This window comes from Mobula birostris, chromosome 8 (assembly GCF_030028105.1).
Source record: "Mobula birostris isolate sMobBir1 chromosome 8, sMobBir1.hap1, whole genome shotgun sequence".
Taxonomy (NCBI): Eukaryota; Metazoa; Chordata; class Chondrichthyes; order Myliobatiformes; family Myliobatidae; genus Mobula; species Mobula birostris.
In genome coordinates this window covers 130,364,696-130,388,914 of record NC_092377.1, presented here as the reverse complement: position 1 = coordinate 130,388,914, position 24,219 = coordinate 130,364,696, and the positions used below count along the sequence as shown (strand labels likewise).

General features: G+C 48.9%; 1 protein-coding gene across 2 annotated transcripts in view; it reads left to right on the top strand.

The window, feature by feature from the left end:
* The window catches only part of lsr (lipolysis stimulated lipoprotein receptor), a 69,283-nt gene that overhangs the window by 30,890 nt on the left and 14,174 nt on the right, over positions 1-24,219 (top strand). The window contains exons 3-7 of one of the 2 annotated variants that reach the window (XM_072266255.1): positions 10,396-10,515; positions 13,155-13,211; positions 14,153-14,299; positions 14,950-15,129; positions 22,018-22,071. In XM_072266255.1, coding sequence (XP_072122356.1) covers positions 10,396-10,515; positions 13,155-13,211; positions 14,153-14,299; positions 14,950-15,129; positions 22,018-22,071 — 558 coding nt within the window. The remainder of the gene's footprint in view (positions 1-10,395; positions 10,516-13,154; positions 13,212-14,152; positions 14,300-14,949; positions 15,130-22,017; positions 22,072-24,219) is intronic. The other variant, XM_072266256.1, reaches the window with a different exon arrangement.

Genomic DNA, 24,219 nt, shown 5'->3' with positions numbered 1-24,219 from the left:
GTGAGACCGCACTCTGAGTATCGTGTGCAGTTCTGGTCGCCCAGCAATAGGAAGGACGTATGAAGCTGGAGAGGGTGCAGGAAAGATTCACAAGGATGTTACCGGGACAGGGGGGCTTGAGTTGTAAGGACAGACTGGGGCTGTTTTTCCCTGGAGCAAAGGAGGTTTTATACAACCATGAGGGACAGAGATAAGGTGGATGATCACAGTCTTTTCCCAGGGTAGGGGAGTTTGAATCTAGAGGAATAGGTTTAACGTGAGAGTGGAAAGATTTAAAAGGGGTAGGTTTTTTTACGTAGAGGGTGATGGGTATGTGGAACAATCTACAAGAGGAAATAATAGAGTCAGGTACAATTACAATGCTTAATGGATAGGAAAGGTTTGGAGGATGTGGGACAAATGCAGGGAAATGGGACTAGCTTTGATAGTTGGCATGAGCCAGTTGGGCCGAAGGGCCTGTTTCTGAGCAAGTTGCAAAGTCCACAGCAAGAGAGAGAGATGGTGAGAGAGTGAGGGGCACAGCAAGAGAGAGGTGACAGACAGAAGGAGGCAGCGAGGGGGGAGGGGGAAGAGAGCCTCTCTCTGCAGCTGTGAGGCATTTATCTAGCCATCTCCAACTTCTCCCAAGCCTCCTCCAATAATCAGCCTTTGTAAACAAGAAGGCTGCCAAGCAGCACATGTTCAACTGGAGAATGTAGGGGACTGTACTCGTGAGTCTGGCCCTGTGGCACCTCTTCATGCCAAGTGAGCTGACTGCAACCAAATACTTCTCCATTCCTCCTTCTCAGAGAGAGTTCCCAATCCCTAATCCCCGATGAGATGATGAATAACTGTCTGCTAATTCTTGTCCTGGCTGATTTCTGTCCGTCCACAAGTGGAAATTTCCTCCTCCTCTTCTTGAAGCACTCTGTGCTGTTTAGTTCAATAATCTCTCTCCTAAAGTTTATCCTGAGGATTTGGAATACTTTCCCTTGACACTGACTCTCGAATTTCGACTGGCGCCCAAAACAAGATCTTGTGACTGACTTAGGCTGTAACTGAGAGAGGGATGTCGTAAGCACTGCTATCAGCATCAGCGGGGTGAGTTACACAAGGCAGGTACAAAACGAATCCCATAATGTCACACTGCTCCAGTGGCAGGCAGGTCAAAGAGCACAGAGACAGGCCTTTCCATCTGTCAAGTCTATGCCAGACAGATCTTCTGCCTGGTCCAATCTACCTGCCCCTGGATCTCCATACGCCTCTCATTCATAAACCTCTCACCTTTCTTAAATGTTTCAATTGACCTCGTCTATACCACTTCAGCTGGCAGCTCGTTCCACACTCTCACTACCCTCAGGTTCCCCTTAGACATTTCACCTTCTACCCTAAACCTGTGATCTCACCCAACCTGAGGAGAAAAAACTTGGCAGGCATTTACTGTATCTATCCCCTTCATAACTTTGTATAGCACTATAAGATGCCTCCAGTGAATAAAATCCAACCTATTTGACCTGTCCCTATAGCCCCAGCAACGTCCTTGTCTTTCAAGAGGTACAGAATGAACTCCATAGTATTGTGTCCAGTTTTAGTCACTCTGTTTTGGGAAAGACATTGTCAAGCTGGAGATGGTGCAGAAGAGATTTATGAGGATGCTGCCTGGACAAGAGGCCTGAGTTATAGGGAGAGTTTGCTCACACTGGCTGTTTATTCCCTGAAACACAGAAGAATGAAGGGTGACCTCAGGGAAGTTTATAAAACCATGAGAGGAATGGATAAGGTCATAGTCCTTTCCCCAAGGCTAGTGAGTCCAGAACCAGAGGGCACAGATACAAGGTAAAGAGGGGATAGGTTTAAAAGAGACCTGAGAGGTAACCTCTTTATACAGAGGGTAGTGAGGACCGGGAATGAGCTGCCAGAAGAAGTGGTCAAGGTGGGTACAATGGCAACATTTAAGAGGCATTTGGATAGGAGAGAGGTTTGGTGGGTTGTGGGTTGAACACAGGCAACTGAGATGAGCAGGGAAGATGCAGTGGTCAGCATGGACCAGTTGGGCCGAAGGGCCTGTTACCATGCTGAAGAGCCCTGTGACTAAGTAAGGACAGCTCACTGGTGGTGACTCATTACCAGTTAACTTACCACTCCCGGTTACCCGTGACGTGCCTCTGGCGGAAGAAACCAGGATCCGTGAGGGGTGGGGTTCAGCTGCCGATCCTTCCCTTACCTGTACGTTTGATATGAATTGGGAAGAGAAAGAATTTGCCCTGTACATCTGCTCTCTCAATTGATAATGTCTCAGCAGGTCTGACTGGAGTCTCAAGTCCGCCGAGTCATTCACCCCTGGCTTACCGAGACCAGACCTTCCCTCTGCTTAAAACTCTTCAGTGTCGGGATTGTTGTCAGATGCACAAGTCCACAAATGCAATGAAAAAATTACTTGCAGCAGCATCACAGGCATATACCGTTAGATACATAACATTCACAAGGAGATAAAATATCGTTTTTGTAATAGAAGACAATTAGAACAGAAAAGAAGCACAAAGTCCACTGCAGCGCAAGCTGGTCCTAGTGTCGCTATACTGAGGCCGAGATTAGAGTTGTGCCATTTCAGGTTGAGTTGATAGTAAGGAAGGAAATACAATGTTAGAATTCATTTTGAGAAAACGAGAATACAAGACCACAGATGTAATGCTGAGGCTTTATAAAACATTGATCAGACCACACCTGGAATATAGTGAGCAGCTTTGGACCCTCAGAAAGGATGTGCATTGGCATTGGAGAGAGACCAGAGAAGGTTTAAAAGAATGATCCTGGGAATGAAGGGGTTAATGCATGAGGGGCTTTTGATCACACTGGGCCTGTACTCGCTGGAGTTCTAGACGAATGAGGGGAATTCTCATTAAAACCTATTTAATATTTAAAGGAGCTGGCACAAAATGCCGGAGGAACTCAGCAGGTCAGGCAGCATCTATGGAAAATTAATAAACAGTCGACATTTTGGTCCGCAACCCTTCTTCAGGAACAGAGAAGACACCAGAATAAAGAAGGCAGAAGGAGGGGAGGGAGGACAGCTGGAGGTGATAGGTGAAGCCAGATGGGTGGGAAAGATCAATGGCTGGAGAGGAAGGAATCTGATAGGAGAAGAAAGTGGACCATGGGAGATGGGGAAGCAGGAGGGGAACCAGGGAAGATGATAGGCAGGTGAGAAGTGAGAAGCCAGTGCAGAATTGAAGAAGGAGGAAGGAGTTTTTTTTTAATAGAAGGAGAAATCAATGTTCATGCCATCAGGTTGGAGGATACCTAGACGGAATATGAGGTGTTTTTCCTCCACCCTGTGGGTGGCTTCATCATGGCACAAGAGGAGGCCGTGGGCCAACATGCTAGAACAGAAATGGGAATTGGAATTAAAATGGTTGTCCACCGGGAAATTCTACTTTTAGCGGATGGTGAGGAAGGGCTCGATAAATGGGACCCCAAGTTTACGATGGGTCTCACCAAAGTAGCTGCACTGGGACCACCGGACACAAAAGACAACCCCAGCAGATTCGCAGATGAACCTGGAGGAAATGTTTTGGGCTCTGAATGGAGGTGAGGGAGAAAGTGCATGGGCAGGTGCAGCACTGTGACCACTCGCAGGGATAAGTGCCAGGATGGAGATTAGTGGGGAGGGGAGAATGGACAAGGGGATCACAGAGGGAGCGATCCCTGCAGAAAGCGGAGAGTGGGGAGAAGGTAAAGATGTGTTTAGTGGTAGGTTCCCTTTAGAGGTGGCAGAAGTCGTGGAGAATGATGTGTTGATGTAGATGGTCATGGGGCAGTTGGTTAGGACGAGAGGAATTCTATCCCTATTAAGGAAAATGGGGTGAGCGTGGATGTCCGGGAAGTGGAGGAGGTGCAGGTGAGGACAGCATCACTGGTGGAGGAGTGGAAACCCTATTTTCTGATGTCCTGGAAAGTGTCATCCTTAGAACAGATGCGGTGGAGACAACTGAGAAAAGGGAATAGCGTTGTTACAGGAGACATGGTGGGAAGAGGTCTAACCAAGGTAATTAATGGAATTGATAGGTTTATAAAAGATGTCAGTAGACAGCTTGTCGACAGAGACAGATCAAGAAAGGAGATAGAAGTGTCAGAAATGGAGCAAATGAATTTAAGGACAGGGTGGAAGCTGGAAGCAAAGTTGATGAAATTGACAAGTTCAGCAAGGGTGCATGAGGCAGCACCAATGTGTTGCCAATGCAGCAAAGGAAGAGTTAGGGTGCATTACCAGGGAAGGCTTGGAACATAGATTCTTCTACGTATCCAACAAAAAGGCAGGCATAGCTGGGGCCCATGTGGGTGCCCGTGGCTACCCCTTGAGTCTAGAGAAAATGGGACAAGCAAAGGAGAAATGATTGAGGGTGACGACCACTTCTGCCAGGCGGAGGAGTGTGGTGGTGATGGGAAACTGGTTGGTTCTTTTGAGAAAGAAGTGGAGCGGAAGCTAGAGGCCATGCAATTTGCAGTCTGAAGGCTTCTGGGGTCTTTGGGACTGCAGTTGGTGGTGGTGCAAATAAATACCCAGATAGAGTGGATGTGGAGAGGATGGTTCTATAGTGAGAGAGTCTCAGACCAAAGGACATAGCCTCAGAATAGGTTTCAATAGGTACATTTAACGTCAGAGAAATGTATACAATATACACCCTGAAATTCTTTTTCTTCACAAACATCCACGAAAACAGAGGAGTGCCCCGAAGAATGAGTGACAGTTAAATGTTAAAACCCCAAAGCCCCACCAGCAAAAATTATTTAGCACCCCCTACTGATGACTCAAGTGTGCAGCAAAGCATCAATAAAGACATAGACTTGCAGTATCCCAAAGACTACTCGTTCACCCAGTATTCAACATACCACAGGCTCTCTCTCTCCCTAATATGGGAAAAAAGGTGTCCCATTTCACAGCGAGAGGGGAGACATTGATTTATGGTGTTACCAACTGGCTGATTTATGATGTTAAAAGTCTGTTGCGTCGCTTTTTCCAAGCTCTATGCCCAAAGAACTCAGGTCTCTGGGCACACAGCCAGCAGCCAGCTCGCTGCTTACGGTCTTCAGTCCCCCACGGCACATCAGGCGGCGGCCTTGAGTCTGCCCACCTCCGGAGCCACGAAAATGCGGCACGCTCAAGGCGTGCTGGTCTTCCAGGCCGTGTCCCTGGCATATTGAAAAGCGGCTGGTCATGTGGCTCTGGGCACCATCATCCTCCTAGAAGGATGTCCCTTTAGAACAGAGGGGAGGAGGTATTTCTTTAGCCCAGCGGTGGTGAATCTGTGGAATTCATTGCCACAGATGGCTGTAGAGACCAAGTTCTTGGGTATATTTAAAGCGGAGGTGGATTTAGTGTGGGTGTCAAAGGTTCCAGTGAGAAGGCAGGAGAATTGGTTTGATGGGGATAATAAATCAGCCATGATGGAATGACGGAGTGAACGGAGCTCGTATGTCCTGTGGTGTCACGGTTTGGTTCAATAACCTGGTGATGTGGGACTTCAGGCTTCTGTACCTCCTGTCTGATGGGATCTGCAAGAGGATGGCATGGCCCAGATGGTGGAGATCTTAGGTGGATGCTGCTTTCTTGAGGTGGCACCTGCTGAAGATACTTCTGATGGTGGGGAGGGATGTGTTGGGCTGAATTCTCTTCTCTCTGCAGCTTCGTACATTCCTGCACATTCAGATGAACGTAGCAGACCATGGCGCAACCAGTCAGGATTCATAGAGAAGCTTAAGGGCAGGCCCTTTGGCCTACGACGGCTGTGCTTCCTGCCAATTTAAACTCTGCGTGGTTTGTATCTCTCCCTTCCCTGCCTGTTCAGGTGCTTGTCTAAAGGCCTCTTAAAAGATGCAATCACATCGCCTCCACCACCTCCCTGGGCAGCACATTCCAGGCACCCAGCATTTTCAGTGTATAAAAAAAATAGTAATACTCTTATTACCACTGACGCATGTTTTACAACAGCAGTACAATGCAAAGACATAAAATTAGACCATAAGACATGGAATGGAATTAGGCAATTTGGCCCATCGAGTCTGCTCCACTATTCTTTCACGGCCAATTTATTATCTCACTCAACCCCATTCTCCTTCCTTCTCCCCGTAACCTTTGATGCCTTATTAATCAAGAATCTGTCAACCTCCCTTTACATTTTCCCAGTGATTTACCCTCCGCAACCGTCTGTGCAATGAATTCCACGTATTCACCACCCTCAAACTAAGGAAATTTCTTCTTATCTCTGTTCTAACAAGATGTCCCTCTGTTCTGAGGCTGTGGCTGTGGCCTCTGGTCCTAGATTCCCCCACTATAGGAAACATCCTCCCCACCTCTACTCTATCTAGGCCTTTCAATATTTGGTAGATTTCAGTAAGATCCCTCTCACTTTCATTCTTATAAACTCTGGTGTGCAAAGGCCAAGAGCTATCAAATACTCCTCATACCTTAACCCTTTCTTCACTGGGATCCTTCTCATAAACCTTTAGTACGTCCTTTCTTAGATATGGGGCTCAAAGCTGTTCATAGTACTCCAAACATGGTCTGACCAATACCTTATAAATTCTCAATGTTACATCCTTGCTTTTATAGACTAGTCGTCTTGAAATTGCTATAACATACAAAATTATTAAACAGTGCAAAACTGTTGGCAAGGCCGTGTTTGCGGACCATTCAGAAATCTGACGGCAGAGGGGGAGAAGCTGTTCCTAAAACATTAAGTGTGGGTTGTCAGGCTCCTGTATCTTCTCCCTGGTGATACTCCAAGTCCCAAATGGCAAAAGTCCTTAGTGATGGACTCTTGACTATAGATCTTGAGGCATCACCTCTCTAAAATGTCCTTTACGTGTTCCCCCTCTTACTATAAACCTCTGCCCCTGGATAGTTGGCACGACCATTCTGGGGTTCAAAGATGCTTAACTTGTCTGGGACTCTTGTGTTATTTGCTAAAAGGACTCTGTTTGCATCACCCTTCGAGGTTGAGATTTCCAAAACCACCATCTGAGAGAAAAAAAAAATCATCTTACCTCAGTCTTATTTTTAAACAGTGACCACAGCTTCTAAATTCTCCCTGAGGAGGAAACATCTTCTCCACAGGCACTCTGTCAACCTCCCTAAGGGTCTTGAGTTTCAGTCAAGTCGCCTCCCCTTGTTCTCAGCTCAACGGATACGAGCCTGGCTCGTCTGACATTCATAAGGCAACTGTCCTATTTCCAGATATCAACCCTGTAAAAACTCTGGGGCTGCTCGGTATACAATAACTGCCTTCCTGAAATAGGAGCATTGCTCCAAATGTGGTCTCACAAACACCCTGTGTGACGTAAGCACTGCTTCCTGACCTGTCTGCTTGATTCCCTTCATGGTGGGCAGATCACACGCTTTCTTGGCTTCCGTACACCAGGCGACAAATTGGCATGGCAGTCAGAGCCGCCACCCCACAGGTCTGGAGACCCGAGTTCGATCCCAACCTCCAGTGTGTTGCTATGTGTGGGACCCAACCACACCCTCCCCCAGTGAGGGCCTGTGTGTGTGAGACCTGTCCCTAAATGAGGATTAGAGTCCGTGTGTGTATATTCTGTTCTCCAGTGAAAGTGTGTGTGGGTGAAGGGGCCTGTCCCCAGTGAAGATCAGGGTATAGACACGTGTGTGTATGGGGGGGGGGGGGGTGGAACCCATGCCCCAGTGAAAGTGAGTGTGTGTGTGTGGGGTGAGGGTTAATGGTGGGGGAACCCATGCCCCAGTGAGGGTCAGTGTGTGTATGTGTGTGTGGGGTCAGGGTCAGTGTGTGTGTGGTCAGGGTCAGAGTGTGTGTGTGTGTGGGGTGGGGGTCAGTGTGTGTGTGTGTGTGGTCAGGGTCAGAGTGTGTGTGTGTGTGTGTGTGTGTGTATCTCTATTGTTACTTGTCCAAAGTTACAGTGAAACACATACATGCAAACAGATCAGATTATGACAGTGCACTGAGGTAGAACGAGGGAGAAGAGTGACAGAATGCAGAATGAAGTGTTACAGAGAAAGTGCGGAGTGACAAGGTGTGAGTTCATTACCTGGTAAACTGAGGGCGAGATGCTGTCTTATCGTGTGTGAAGCTCCCCTGAGTTCTCTGACTTCCCCCCACATCACAGACAAAAGACACGGGAGGTTGGAGAGGGAATTGCCCTCCTGGTGTGTGGGTGTGGGGTAGAACCGGGGGGGGGGGGCAATTGGTACGTAGAGAAGCTAGGACAGAGAACAGCAGAGCTCAGGAACAGGCCATTTGGCCCACAAGGCCTGTGCCGACCCATGATGCCAAATTAAACTAAATCCCACCTGCCTGCATCCCTAACCCTGTCTGAAAGCTTCTTGGACACCACTCTCCACCACGCCAGGCAGCCTATTGTGGGCACCCACCCGTCTCTTTGTTCAAAAAAAGAGGCTTGCCTTTGAGCTCACTCCCTCTCACCTTGAGGATACATCTCCTAGTATTTGAAAGGGCGCCAGGGTAGCGTACTGTTTCGCACAACGCTATTACAGCCCCGGGCAACGGAGTTCGGGCTTCAGTCCTGTCATCCTCTGTAAGGGTTCTGTACGTCTTCCCCGTGGAATGCATGCTTTGATTCTGGGTGCTCCAGTTTCCTCCCCAGTCCAAAGACCTACTGGTTAGGTTAATTGGTCATTGTCAGTTGTCCCGTGATTGTGTTTGGGTTAAATCGGGGTTGTAGGGGGTTTGCCTGACAGTGCAGCTTGAAGGAGTGGATGAATCTATTCTGCGCTGTGTCTCTAAATAAAATAAAATAAAAATAAATATTTCTACCCTGGGAAAAAGATTCTGACTGTCTACCCTGCCGAGAGCTCTCATAATCTTATAAACCGGTATCAGGTGTCAAGACCTAACCTGGCTGGTGGTGAGAGGGGCCTTCCCAGTCAGATCCTTCCTGCATGACCAGAGATCACTCCCGCAGCACGCTGCCCGCGGGATGACTTTTACTGGGAAAGAGAGAGTAGCTCGCCGACTTGCAGACTGTGGGTTTGCAACAAGGATGTGGGGAGAGAGAGGCAAGGGCCCGTGTCACGGATCATCTCCAGCAGCCGTGCGATGGGGGACCCTCTGGTCTCCGGGCCGTTCGCAGGGACACAGACGGAGGCGGACACCAGCTCAGTGAAGGACGCCCATTGGCCTGCCAACACGTCGAGATGTCTGTGGAGGAAGGCTGGTTGCATGAGTGCGTGTTGAGGGGTGCACTGAAGCTCAGTGTCACAGTAACAGCTTGGTGGAGAAGAAGCACAGTGTCGTGTTCTTCTCCTACTGGACAGGGACGAGCTGAATTGGGGGAACAAGCCCCTCAATTATTATTTTAGTATTCCACTCCAGAGTGCCTCATGAGTGGTAGAAGTGCCGTTGATAGGGATGAATGAAATTGAATGGGAAACATGGTCAATGAATGTAAGGAATGAAAAGGGATTGAACGGTTTATTCTTGCAAGTTTTTTTTATGATGAACAAAGTTCATTTTGTTTAAAAAAATAAACCATTATCAGGTCTCCCCTCAGCCTCTACCACTTCAGAGAAAACAACTCATGTCTGTCCGGAGTCACGCCCTCTAATGCACGCAGCATCACGGGAACCTCTTCTGCACCCTCTCCAAAGCCTCCACATCCTTCCTGTGATGGAGCAGCCGTAACTGCGCGCTGTACTCCAAGCACAGCCCAGCCAAAGTTTTGCGTAAAGGCAAAGCAACTTCCCAAATTTTAGTCCAGATGAAGAGTTACGACCCGAATCGCTGACTACAGATGCTGCCTGGCCTGCTCAGTTCCTGCAGCACCTTTGTGTGTTGTTCCTGATCCTTGCCCTCAACACTGTCACGTGAAAGGCAAGCACATCAAAAGCCTTTTGGTTGTGTTGCCACTTTCAGGGGAGCGTGGGCTTGGATGCCAAGATCCCACCGTTAACGGGGTACTTTTCCCTTACATTTGACCTCCCAGCACTTCGCACTTGTTCAGATTAAACTCCATCTCTTCCCCCCCCGACTCCCACCCCCCATGTACCTGTGACCGATCCAAATCCCATGTTATCCTTTAATGACCTTATTTGCTGTCCCACAGCTCCACCAACGTTGTGAACCCAACCGTCTACTGGAACTCCTCTTGTCCGCTGTTTGTTTATTTCTGCAGCTTATAGTAATTTTTGTGTCTTGCACTGTACCGCTAGCACAGAACAACAGGCTTCATGATCTATGTCCACGATAAGGATTTTGGTTCTGAGATCCAGTGGGAGAATAGGATGGTGTCCATGTAAATGAGTGGCTGATGTCCAGCATAGACACGTTGAGGATGTCGTGGGTGGGGATTGATGGACTGTTGAGACCCATGCCCGAGGATGCGAAGGTGCCTGGTGAAAATTGAGTTGATGTGTTCTCTCCTCAGATGCCGACCTCAGCATAGAGCAGACAGCCTGGGGAGACAGTGGGGTCTACTACTGCACTGTGACCGCCTTTCAAGACTTGTCGGGGAACAACGAGGCTTACGTTGAACTGCTAGTCCTTGGTAAGTGGCCTCCACACAGAAACTCTCACTAGGGAAAACCTGGGCTCCCCCAGGACCAAATCTCATCGATGTAAGATCACCCATCCAGGATATACCACTAACTTGTACTTACTTCCTGCCCGTTACGCTGCTGGTCTTGTAAGGCAGCAAAGAAGGTCCTCCATCTCTGAGGGTATTCAGGACTTTCATCAAGTCAGTAGCTTCCTTCTGGTCTTCACAGTCATGCATGTCCCAGCTGGGATATCATAACACTCAGATGTGGAAGGATTCTTCATTGCTGTTTCTATAACAATTTTGTTTTACCAGTCAGGGTTGTTAGCCCTGAGCAGATCCCCCAAACCTGGAGGACCGGTGGACCACTCTTATTCTGGCCTCTACCCTTTGACCTGTTTGGCATGGGTGACCCTACCAAGAGCCAAAGGATAATGCCTTGACTCCAGCCAACATAGCTCTCCAGGTCATTGAGGCACGCAAGCCTCCACACCCTATGACAAGGATGTGGTCCTCCTGGAGGCACTAATTTATAGTTAGTTTATCACTATAGTGGAAAATCTCTTGTTTATGTGTGCTATCCAGAAAACTCACTGCATACATTGAGGTAGAGCAGAAAGAAAAGAGGACTGGAATTGATTTATTATTGTCATATGTACTGAGGTACAGAGAAAGAACTTACTTTGCCTGCCGTTCAAACAGATCAATTCACCACATGAGTGCATTGAGGTAGTGCAAGGGAAAAGCAATAAGACAATGCAGGACAAAGTTTTACAGTTATAGAGAAATGCAACACAGACAATAAGGTACAAGGGTTACGACGAGGCAGATTGAGAGGTCAAGAAGTTATTTTTTAACAGTTCAATAGCTGGTTAGAAGCTGTCCTTGAGCCTGGTGGTACATGCTTTCAGGCTTTTGTATCTCCTGCCCAACGGGAGAGGAGAGAAGAGAGAATGTCTGGGGTGGCTGGGGTCTTTGATTATGCTGGCTGCTTTACTGAGGCAGTCAGAAGTGTAGACAGAGTCCATGGAGGGGAGGCTGGTTTCTGTGATGTGCCGAGCTGTGTCCACAACTCACAGCAGTTTCTTGTGGTCACGGGCAGATCAGCTGCTGTACCAGGCTGTGATGCATCCGGATAGGATGCTTTTGCATCTACAAATTTTGGTGAGGGTCGATGAGGGCATATCAAATTTGTTTAGGTTCATGAGGAAGTAAAGGCACTAGTGAGCTTTCTTGTCTCATCTGTGGCAAAGTTGGACCAGGAAGGTTGTTGGTGATATTTAACCCTGGGAATTTGAAGCTGTCAGCCCTATCCACTATAGCACGATTGATACAGACAGGGGTGTGTACTCTGCCCTGCTTCCTGGTCAATGGCCAGCTCTTGGTTTTGCTGACAGTGAGGGAGAGAGACTTAAATGAGTGTCAGTGCTGAGAGAGAGAGTATCTAGTACTAAAATCAGAACAATGTACAAGACATTGGTGAGTCCACACTTGGAGTGTTGTGCACAGTCTGGTCGTCCAGCTATAGGGAAGATGGCATTAGGCTGGAGATGGTGCAGGAAGGATGTTTCTAGGAGGGACTGGATAAGATAGGGCTTTTTTTCTGGAGCGTAGGATTCGTTAGAGAGCAATGGTTTTCATCCCGGGGTCCATGACCCTTTGGTTAGTGGCAGGATTACAAAGGTTGGGAGTTTCTGTTATAGACGTGTATAAAGTCATAGGGGACATAGATAAGATGGGCGGTCACAGTCGCTTTCCCCCAGGGGAAGGGAGTCTAAAACTAGAGGACCCAGTGTTAAAGTGAGATGAGAAAGATTTAAAAGGGACCTGAAGGACAACTTTATCATCCAGAGAGTGGTGGGTGTGTGGAACGAGCTGCAAGAGGAAGAGGTAGAGGTGGGTATATATACAATATGTAAAACACTTGGACAACTACGTGGATAAGAAAGGTTTAGAGGGATATGGGCCAAATGCAGGCAAACGGGACTTGGTCAGTATGGACGTTCGGCCTAAGGGCCTATTTCCTTGCTGAATAACTCCTCGTAATAAGGACTGTGAGCAGTGGGTAGAGCTGCCTTCTCCGGACCTCGGCAACCTGGGTTCAATCCTGACCTCCGGCACTGTGTGTCTGTATGTGTGTCTGTTTCTCTCTCTCTCTTTCTCACTGCGGTTTGCACATTTTCCCTGGGATCCCCCTGAGGCCCAATTTCGCTTCCCCATCCCAAAATGGAGAGGTGCAAGGTGCATGGGGGATCATCTTCAAATCCCCCCTTCTGTGTGTGGGGATGAGGGGTAGCTTGATGGGAAGAGAGTTGACAGGAATGGGGAGAACGACAACAGTTGAGAGGCAGTATGAACTTGCTGGGCCAAAGCGCCTGTACCCGGGCTATGTGACTGTGACGTGTTAAGAGATTATCACGGAAACACAGGTCATGTCAGGAGGTGAAGGTATGCTTTGTCAAAGTTACAGGCTTCAGAGGACATCTCAGGTGATGGGGGTGGGTGCCTTCTGGGTCTTGCAGCCCGGTTGTCTGAGGAGCTGGCGAGGAACTGGGAGGCGGGAGGCGTTGAGGGATGAGGGGAGGGAAAGCCCCAGGGTTGGGTGGACTTTTCCTGGTAACCGAGCTCTCCTCTCTTTTGTTCTCCAGGTAGAACAGGAGAGGCCTCAGACTTCTTGCCGGGTGTACAGATAGGGGACATGCCAGGTACTGACCCTCACCTGGGCGGGGCAGTGGGGGACGAGGACGCAGCGTAGCTGACGTAGAACAGGACGGGGAGCAGGCTCTCTGGGGACAGAGTTCGGCAACTGGCTCTTTGCAGTGTTTGTGCTGAACACAAAGTTGAATTAAACTAAATCTTTTCTGCCTGCATGTGTTCTGCATCACTCCATTCCCTGTACAATCATGTGTCTGACTAACAGTACCCTCCCCCTTTTCCTTCTTTCTCTCCTCTCTGTCTCACTTCCTCTGTTCCGCTCTCTTCTGCACTCTCTCTAGCTATCTAGTTCTGTGCCCTCTCTCTTCTTCCCCCATCCCTTCCTCTCTCTCTCTCTCTCTCTCTCTGTTACCCCGACCCACTCATGATCTCCTTTTCTCTGTCTGCCACCTCCCACCTCCCACTCCACACTCCCCTGTCACTCACACACAGTGCCAGCGACGGGGATCGAACCAGGGCCTCTGAAGCTGTTGGGCAGTGGCTCTACCCACTGCGCCACTGTGACACCCATAAGTAGTGCAAGGGTTTGCTAAGGATTGAGAATGAATGTGTGTGGGGGGATGGATTTGCACGTGTGTATATGTGTGTGTGTGTGTGTGTGTGCGTGCGCGCACGTGCGTCCATGACCTGACGCCAGTGAGGATCTTTGTCCAGTGCCTGTCCCTAGATTTACATCGGACATGGGGCAAGTGGAATGGAGGGAGAGTGGTGGGGTATGGTGGGCAGGATCTGGGAGTAAAGGAAAGGGTCAGGAGGGAGCGGGGTGGATGGATGGAGATGAAGGAGGGAGGGGGGAGAGAGAGAGTGTGAAGGGTAGGGAGGGGGAGGGGGAAGGTGATGGGAGGTGGTGGTTCCGGAGGGAGAGATCGATGGGAGTTGGCGTTGGGGTACTGAGCGAGTGAGAGTGACCCTGCCTTCCCTGCCCCTGCAGACTGGCTGTTTGTGGTGCTGGTGATCCTGGGGGCCATCCTGCTCCTGATCCTGATCGGCATCTGCTGGTGCCAGTGCTGCCCCCACTCCTGCTGCTGTTACGTCCGCTGCCCCTGCTGCCCCGACAAGTGCTGCTGCCCCTACGCATGTGAGTAGCGACTCTGGGCTCTTCCTGTGCCATCTGGGGGGGGCGGGGGGGGCAAACTTGGCGGTGAGGGGCTGCGGTTGGGAGGGGAATGAGGCTTGGATCGCCTGGCTTGGTGGGGGGGGGAGGGAGAGGGGTAGGGACGGGGAGTGAGGGAGGGTGGTAAGGAGAGGGAGAGGGGAGGGGATGAAGTGGGAAGCGTAGAGTTGGGGAGGTGAGAGGTGAGGTGACCTGGTCTCAGAGGGTGGAGTTAATGGGAATTTTACTCCCCCCACCTCCTCGAGCTCTGGGGGTGGGGGGTGGGGGAGGGATAGAGGATGGTGTCACAATGGTTGCATGGCTTTAACGGGCTGAAGGCATGTTGCTGTCGCCCTGGGATGGAGATTTATGTTCGGTCGTCTGACATTGTTTTTCCCTCCTCTCACCTCCCCCTCCCCCTCCCCCCACAACTCTTATCCTCTCTCATCCTTACCCTCCCTCACCCCTCTTCTCCCACTCCCACTCCCTGCCTTCCCTCTGCCCTGGTCTTGCCTCCCCTCTCTGTCTGCCCTGTCCCTGCTCTCCATCCCGTTTCCCCCCTTCCCCCCCCCCTTCATCTCCTTTCCCTACCCACACCCCTCCCATCCCACCCAATCTCTCTTTCACCCTCTCAGTGTACCATGCTGGTAAGGCAGCCACAGCTGGAGTCCCCAGCCTCTACGCCCCGAGCTCCTACGCCCCCAGTGCCTACTTGCACCCGAGCCAGATGAAGGTGCCCGCCCCCCACCCCATCATGGTCCCCATGACTCAGTTCGACGGAAGCTATGGGTCGGAATTTGACGCAGCCAGTTCAGGTGAGGTGACCGGCTTTGCGAATGCTCCGTGTGCAAACGAGTGGTCCACTTTGCACAATCCTTTCATTCCTGGGACAAACACCAAACCTCTTTCTCCATCCGTGGCTCCATTGCCATTCCTACACGGGGGGGCATCCCAGCTTACCCACAAAATCCATGGTAAGGAATAATGATCATAAAGATAAAGATTAGCTTTACATCGAAGCATATTGGAATATTGTATGCAGTTCTGGTCTCCCCGTTACAGGAAGAGGGTGGAGGCTTTGAAGAGGGTGCAGAAGAGGTTCACCAGGAGGCTGTCCGAGTTAGAGGGCATGAGCTATAAGGAGAGCTTGGACAAACTTTGGTTATTTCTCCTGGAACCTCACAGGCTGAGGGGAGACCTAATAGAAGTTTGTAAAATTATTAGTTATGGTAAAGAAGGAATATGGCATGCTTGTGACTGGACGTCTCTTGAAATATAGCCCCGTGCTAACATCCACTGGACTCTGCAGCAAGAGACTCACCTTTCTCAAGCTTCAGACGTCTAGGGTGTATATTGACTCTGGTCCCACCTAATCTGTGAAGTTGGGATGTCTCGCTCACCCCAAACCCCGGTTTGTGTGAATGCTGTTGATTTTCTACCCCCGGCAACTGCCCGTCAGCAAGAAATAACAGATCGTACACTGCATACAATGATAAATATTTTTTAAGAACATTAACTTAGGCAAACAATTATTAAAGGTAGGAATGAAAAAAACAACAACGGTCCATTATACTTGAAAGGTAACATGTGCATGGTGGTGCTCAAATCTTCCAGAAGCTGTTGTTTTCGATGTAGATGCTGTAACATCTATTCATTGCTCCCCAGTAATAGTTCCCCTCTTGGTCTCCACTGGATCACACGTTCCTGCTGGACTGAATCCTTTGGCCAATCCTCTCAAGCTCCTTTCTCTATCTCCTGCCGAACAAAGAGCCCGACCCACCTCAGTGTCCGTCACTGCCCCAGCGTTTTCTAGAACCTCTAGTCCCACCCTCCTGATTGGATGACACTCATTCCTAAGCATTCCTTATCTTTAACGGTAACCCAAACACCGCCAGCAGAACACACTGCTTCTACAGAAAAACCATTACGGGAAATACCCTGCAATATTGGCAGTAAAACCTTTACTCGGGCATTACACTTGCCTTTTTCAGTCAGGTCATTGAGTATAAGGATTGCAGCTATATGAAGTGTTAGTGAGGCCATATTTGGAATATTGTGTGAAGTCCTGATCTCCCCATTACCGGAAGGGTGTGGAGGCTTTGGAGAGGGTGGACAAGTTGTTCACAAAGACATTGTCTGAATTAGAGGACATGAGCTTTCAGGAGAAGTTCGGCTGTTTTCTCTGGAGCAGCGGAGGCTGAGGGGTCCTGATAGAGATTTATAAAATTATCAGAAGCACAGGTAGAGTAGACAGCCAGTATTATTTTCCCAAAATGTCTGATACTAGGGAGCATGCATTTAAGGTGAGAAGAGGAATGTTTAAAGGATTTGTCTGGGCAAGTATTTTTTTAACACAGAGAGCGGGGAGGGGATGCCGGGGATGCCTGGAATGCGCTACCTGGGGTGGTGGTAGAGGCAGATACGATAGAGGCCTTCAAGAGGGACATGAATGTGCAGTGAATGGAGGGGTATGGCCATTGTGTAGGCAGTGAGGATTTTTGTTAGTTGGGTACGGCATCGTGAGACGAAGGGCCTGTTCCTCTACTGTGGTGTTCTATATTCTATCTTGTCTTTCCGCACTCCATCCCAGTACAGGGTTTTGCCCTAAAATATCCAAAGTTCCTCTGCAACAGATGCTGCTCGACCCGCTGAGTTCCTCCAGCGGATTGTTTCTTGCTTCAGTTCCCAGCCTTTGCAAACTCAGTTGTCTCTTCTACTGTGTGGCCTGTTTAATAACAGCTCTCTGAGTGCAGTCAAACACCCACGTTGTGTGTCACTGTGTCACCAAAGCAAGCCGAGACTTGGTGCCTTGAGCTCACAGCGTGTTTGTTCGGTTCATAACCCACTCCTCGATTCCTCACCGCACACAGCTCAGTTTAAGTTCTGTAAGTACGCTCCACGCAGCTGACTGTAATAAGCAGGTTGGCTGTTATTATTAAACGGAGAATGTCAACAATAACAGGAAAAGTGCAGACGCTGCAAATCTGAGATAAAAAGCATGGAACCCTCCGGGTGGAGGAGCAACAGATTTTATTCTGTCTGGGTAGCTTCCAACCTGTTTTCTCCTTCTGGTTTAAAAAAAACACTCCCTCCCCCTGTCCACTCAGGGCTCTTGCCTCTTCTCACCTATTCTTGGTTGATGCAACTTTAACGAAACCCAGTTTCCCTTGGGATCAATAAAGTGTGTCAGTCTGTCTGTCTGTCTATCACCACCCCTTGGATCTCTGCCCCACCTCTCCTTTCACCTATCAGATTCCTTCCTCTCCAGCCCTTTATGTTTCCCACCCAGCTGCCTTCACCTATCACTTTCTAGCTATCCTCCTGCCCGTCGCCTCTCCCCTCCTTTTTATTCTGGTGTCTTCTCCCCTTCCTTTCCAGTCCTGAAGAAGGGTCTTGGCCTGAACCGCCAACTGATAGTTCATTTCTGTAATGCTGCCTGACCTGCTGAGTTCCTCCAGCATTCTGTGTGTGTGCCTAAAAACATGGGGTGTTGGGACTAAGCAGGTTTACTATCACTGAATACATCATGACATTAGTTGTTTTGTAGCGGCACAAATTACTGTAAGATTAAAAGAAAATAATAGAAAATAGGCATCCATTAGTCTCGTGAGTCCATGGATTTGCGCCTTGAAAGGTTTTCCAGGGCGCAGGCCTGGGCAAGGTTTATGAAAGACCAGCAGTTGCCCATGCTGCAAGTCTCTCCTTTCCACGCCACCGATGTTGTCCAAGGGAAGGGCACTAGGGCCGATACAGCTTGGCACCGGTGTCGTCGCAGAGCAATGTGTGGTTAAGTGCCTCACTCAAGGACACAACATGCTGCCTCAGTTGAGGCTCGAACTAGCGACCTTCAGATCACTAGACCGACGCCTTAACCACTTGGCCATGCGCCACACGATTAAAAGAAAGTATAGTACTAGAGACCAATAGCAAAGTAGTGTTGATGGACTGTTCAGAAATCGGACAGTGGAGGGAAAGAAACTGTTTGTAAAATGTTGAGTGTGTGGCTAGCAATGAGAAGAGGCATGTTCGGATAACGAGGGATGCTGTCTTCTTGATATACTGCCTGTTGAAGGTATCCTCAATAATGAGAAGAGTTGCTTCTGTGAATGGAGCTGGCTGAATCTGCAGACACTCAGTGGTTTAGAAAGTGTATGTTCAGTGTCTGCATTTCAGAATGAGGAGGGAAAAGTGGAGGGAGGAGAAAAGAGTTGCCCAAGGTGCTGGAGGAATTTAGAAGGTTGGGCAGCATCTGTTGGGGAGGGGCGTTTCAGATTTGAAACCCTTTGCTCTGAGACTGAACATGGTAAAGGGAGATGGCCAGGAGGAGGGAAGAGATAGTGCAAGAGTCATCAGAGCAATATAACACAGATATAGGCCCTTTGGCCCATCCAGTTGATGCTGGCCATTGCACCCACCCAGCTAGTCCCAATTTCCTGTGTTCGGTCCCTCCAAACCCCTACCCTCTTATCATTAAACAATACTGTTCTACCTGCCTTGACCGCTTCCTCTGGCAGCTCAATCCATGTATTCACCACCCTCAATGTGAAAAAGTTGCCCCCTCAGATCTCTTTCAAATCTTTCCACTCTCAATTTAAATCTATACCCCTTAGTTTTGTATTGGGGAAAGACCTTTACTTTACCTTCTCCCTTTACTATACCTCGCCTAGTTTTAAACACTTCTAAAACGTTAACCTTCATTCTCTTACAGTGCCTATAAAAAGTATTCATCCCCCAGAAGTTTTCATGTGTTATTGTTTTACAACATTGAATCACAGTGGATTTAGTTCGGCTGTTTTGACACTGATCAACAGAAAAAGACTCTTTTGTGTCAAAGTGAAAACAGATCTCTACAAAGTGATCTAAATTAATTACAAAAATAAAACACAAAATAATTGATTGCATAGGTATTCACCCCTTTCGAGTCACTATTTAGTAGATGCACTTTTGGCAGCAACTACCACTTTGGGTCTCTGTGGATTGGTCTCTATCTGTTTTGCACATCTGGCCACTACAATCTTTCCCCATTCTTCTTTACAAAACTGTTCAAGCTCTGTCAGATTGCATGGGGATTGTGAGTGAACAGCCCTTTTCAAGTTCAGCCACAAATTCTCAATTGGATTGAGGTCTGGACTCTGACTTGGCCACTCCAGGACATTAACTTTGTTGTTTTTAAGCCATTCCTGTGTAGCTTTGGCTTTATGCTTCGAGTCATTGATGGAAAACAAATCTTCTCCCAAGTCCCAAGCAAAATGCATCAGGTTTTCCTCCAGGATTTTCCCTGTATTTTGCTGCATTCATTTTACCCCCTACCTTCACAAGCCTCCCAGGATCTGCCACAGTGAAACTTCCCCACAGCATGATGCAGCCACCACCATGCTTCACAGTCGGGATGATATGGTTTTAATTATGTGCAGTGTTTGGCTTACACCAAACAGTGTTTAGTATGATGGCCATAGAACCTTCTTCCAGCTGACTTCAGAGTCTCCCACGTGCCTTCTGGCAAACTCCAGCAGAGCTTTCATGCAAGTTTTTTTTCCCCAACAATGGCTTTCTCTCTGCCACTCTCCCATAAGGCTGCGACTGATGAAGCACCCAGGCAACAGTTGTTGTATGTGCAGTCTCTCCCATCTCAGTCACTGAAACTTGTAACTCCTCCAGAGTTATATTAGGTCTCTTGAGGACTTGTGAGGGAGGCCTCCTTCTTGCACGGTCACTCAGTTTTTGAGGATGGCCTGCTCTAGCTGTGCCATATTCTTTCCATTTCCTGATGATTGACTTTTTGTGCTCCAAGGGATATTAAGTGACTTGGAAATTTTTTTGTATGCATCTCCTGACTTGTGCTTTTCAATAACCTTTTCACGGAGTCACCTGGAGTGTTCTTTTGTCTTCACGGTGTAGTTTTTGCCAGGATACTGACTCACCAGCAGTTGGACCTTCCAGGTACAGGTGTATTTTTACTACAATCAATTGAAACACCTTGACCGCACACTGGTCTCCAAAAACAGATCTTCATTTAACTAATTATGTGACTTCTAAAACCAGTTGGCTGCACCAGTGATGATTTGGTGTGTTATATTAAAAGCCGGTGGGGGGGGGGGGAGTGAATACCCTGCATTCAGTTATTTTGTGTTTTATATTTGTAATTAATTTAAATCACTTTGTAGAGATCTGTTTTCACTTTGAGACAAAAGAGCCTTTTTCCGTTGATCAGTGTCAAAAAAGCCAAATTAAATCCACTGTGATTCAATGTTGTAAAACAATAACACATGAAAACTTCTAAGGTGGAGAAATTTAAGGTGGGGGGTTATATGGGAGGCAGGGTTTGAGGGTCGGCACACCATTGTGGGCCAAAGGGCCTGTAATGTGCTGTACTATTCTATGTTCTATGGTGAATACTTTTTATAGCACTGTATGTCCCAGGGAATAATCACGGAGCCTGGCCAACACCTCCTGATAACTCAGCCCGTCTAGTCTCGGCAACATCCTCATAAACTTTCCAGTTTAACCACATGTAAGCGTTCAGCATTTTAGGACAGGCACTTTGTCAGGACTGGGAAAGGGAGAGAAATAACATGCAGTGTGCTGGAAGAATTCAGCAGGTCAGGCAGCATCTGGGGAGGGGAGATGGGCAGTCATGGTTTCAGGTCAGGACCCTTCATCTGGACTGAAAGAGGGGCTGATGAGTGCTAAGGGGGAAATGTAATTGGTTCGTTATTGTCACATGTACAGAGGTACAGTGACAAACTTTTCTTGCTCTTGCACACTGTTCATACAGGTCAGAGCATTACACAGTGTGTTGTGGTAGAACAGGGTAAAACAACAACAGAATGCAGAATAAAGTGTAACAGCTGCAGAGAAAGTGTGGTGTAGGTAAAGGTGCAAGATCATAATGTGGTAGATTGTACGGTCAAGGGTCCATCTTATCGTACTAGGGAACTTATAACAGCAGTTTAGAGGCTGTCCTTCAGCCTGGTGGTACATCCTCTTAAGCTTTTGTATCATCTGCCTGATGGGAGGGGGGAGAAGAGTGAATGTCTGGTGTGGGTGGGGGTCTTGATTATGCTGGCTGCTTTACAGAGACGGTGAGAAGTGTAGACGGAGTCCATAGGGAGGAAGCTGGTTTCTGTGTCCACAACTCTCCGTAGTTTCTTGTTGTCACAGGCAGAGCAGTTGCCAGATCAAGCTGTGATGCATTCAGATGAGGATGCTTTCTATCGGGTATTGATAAAAATCATTATGGGTCAACGAGGACATGCCAAATTTCCTTAGTGTCCGGAGGAACTACAAGGGCCGCTGAGTTTTCTTGGCTGTGGCATCTCTGTGGTTGGTGCAGGACAGGCCACTTGCAATGTTCAATCTCTAGGAACTTGAAGCTCCCAACCCTCTTGACCTCAGAACCCCTGACGCAGACAGGAGCGTGGTCAGCTCCCGTTCTGGAAGTGTGCGTCCAAGTGTTGCTTGTATTGTCAAGAGTCCAAGCACCGTTTGCCTGCATCTCGCTGTCCCGCTTGTGCGAAACATCGGAACCGCGAAAGCTGATGTGCAGGGTCTCGGGAGGGGGCGGGGAGGAGGTGAAGGGGCTTGCGGGAGATGGGGTTGGGGAGCGCCGACGATCGCTTGGGGGTTGTGCTGTTCACTTGTCCTGCCATCACTCGCGCAGCGGCCCTGACAACTCTCTCCTCTTCTGACCTGTTGTCCTCCAGTTGGGAACCACAGCCGCGTTCCTCTCCTCCACGACCAGGACGCTGCCAGTTCAGGTGAGTGCGTATGTGGCCGATCACGTATAGAATTGAGGTTGCGTTACTGCGGACTGTGTATTGGTGTGGGGCCGCTTTTACGCTGGAGTGAGATTGTGTCTTGCTGGAGTGAGCTTGTATGTATGCTGGGCCACGTATCGGAATAAGTTTGTGTTACATTAGCTTAGCCCGGATATCGGAGTGAGGTGGACGCGGGGCTGCGTGTTGGAGTGAGGCAGCGTGTGCGTTGGGCTGTGTATCGGAGTGATTGGTTTTATGTTGGCCTCTGTATTGGAAACAGGCCTTTCTGCCCAACCAGTCCATGTTGGCCAAACAAACTACTCCTGTTTGCCCACGTCCCTCCAACCTTTCTTATTCCCGTATCTGTGCAAATGCTTTTTTAAAATGTTGTTAATCCACCAGCCTGGAACACTTCCTCCAGCAGCATGTTCCACACTTCAGCACTGGCTGAAAACATTGCCCCTCCAGTTCCGATTAGAACTTTCCACTCTCACCGTAAACCTGTGGCCTATAACACAAAACAGACAGTACAACACCCAATGTTTGTGCTCAGCTCACTGAATCAATCAAATTCCCAACTAAACTAATCCCTTCTGCCTGCATGACACCCAGATCCTTCCATTCTCAGTACTTTCATATGTCTGTCTTGTCGACTCTTAAAACACCTCCACTGTATCTGCCTCCACAGCATATTCCAGACACTCTCCCCTCCGCATAAAAAAACTTGCCTGACTCATCGCCTTTGAATTTTCCCCCTCTCGCCTTAAACACACACCTCTTAGTATTAAACACTCTGACCCTGGGGAAATAAAGGTCTCATTTTTTTTTAGAAATTCAGTGTGGAATAAGCCCTTCTGGCTCAATAAGACACACCACCCAGCAGCCCAACTATTTAACACTAGCCTAATCACAGGATAACTTAACCTACTGACCGGTATGTCTTTGGACTGTGGAAGGACAGTGGAACACCCAGAGGAAACACACATGGTTCAAGGGGAGAACGTACAAACTCCTTACAGACAGCATGGACACTGAACCCCAGACTCGTAACACCCTGAGCTGTAACAGCTACGCACCAACGGCTCAGAATAGAGGGACATCCCTTTTCAACAGAGATGAGGAGGAATTTCTTTAGCCAGTGGGTGGTGAATCTGTGGAACTGACTCCCACAAATGGCTGTCAAGTCGTTGGGTATATTTAAGGTGGAGGTTGATAGGTCAAGGTGTCCAAGGTTAGAGGGGCTGGGGGAGGAGGCAGGAGGATGGGGTTGAGAGGGATAATAAATCAGCCATGATCAAATGGTGGAGCAAGCTCAATGGGTCAGGTAGCTTAACTCTGGTCCTACTGCTGTGATACCATTCTGACCACCCCTCCAGTTCAGCACGTACACAAACTGCCCCCTAAGTCAGTATCCCACGGCTGATCGCCTCACTCAAACCACAGTGGCCATTTCCCTGTTTCTGAGTTCTGAGCTAAACCCAACACAAGCACAGCTGTGAGACACTTCCCCAAGCCAGGGAGATCTGTGTGTCTGACCCAGCTCAGAGGGAGGGGCAGCAGGGCATTCCCAAAACCCCAGCATAGGTTCCTCTGAAGTGTTGGTTACTGCACAGGAGGATTCCAGAGTGTCCCCCTCCATCACAGCTGGGTGATGCACCTGTTCCCCTCTGCGTTTCTAGCTCAGCAAGACAGCCCTCTGACCTGCCCTCCCCAAGTGAGTGTGTGAGAGAGAGAGAGAGAGAGAAAATCTGTGTGTGTGTGTGTGTGTGTGTGTGTGTGTGTGTGTGTGTGTGTGTGTGTGTGTGTGTGTGTGTGCGCGCGCGCGCGCGCGCCTGGAGACAGGCAATATTTGCTGCGGGAGGTGCAGAGAGCAGCTCCGTGCAGAAGGCTGCGCAGAGCTCAGTTCTTGCGGCCGTCGTGAAGCGCTGGATCATGGAGTCTGGTCACGGAAGTAGTGGGAGGAGATACAAAACGACAGCAGCCAGCTGTTGAGAGCTGGGTCTGTGCCCCCACCCTCCTCTCTCTTACACCTCCCTCCTCTCTCTAACCACCCCCCTCCTCTCTCTTTAACCACATCCTCCTCTCTCTGACACCTCTCTCCTCTCTCTCTAACCACACCCTCCTCTCTACCCCCACCCTCCTCTCTAC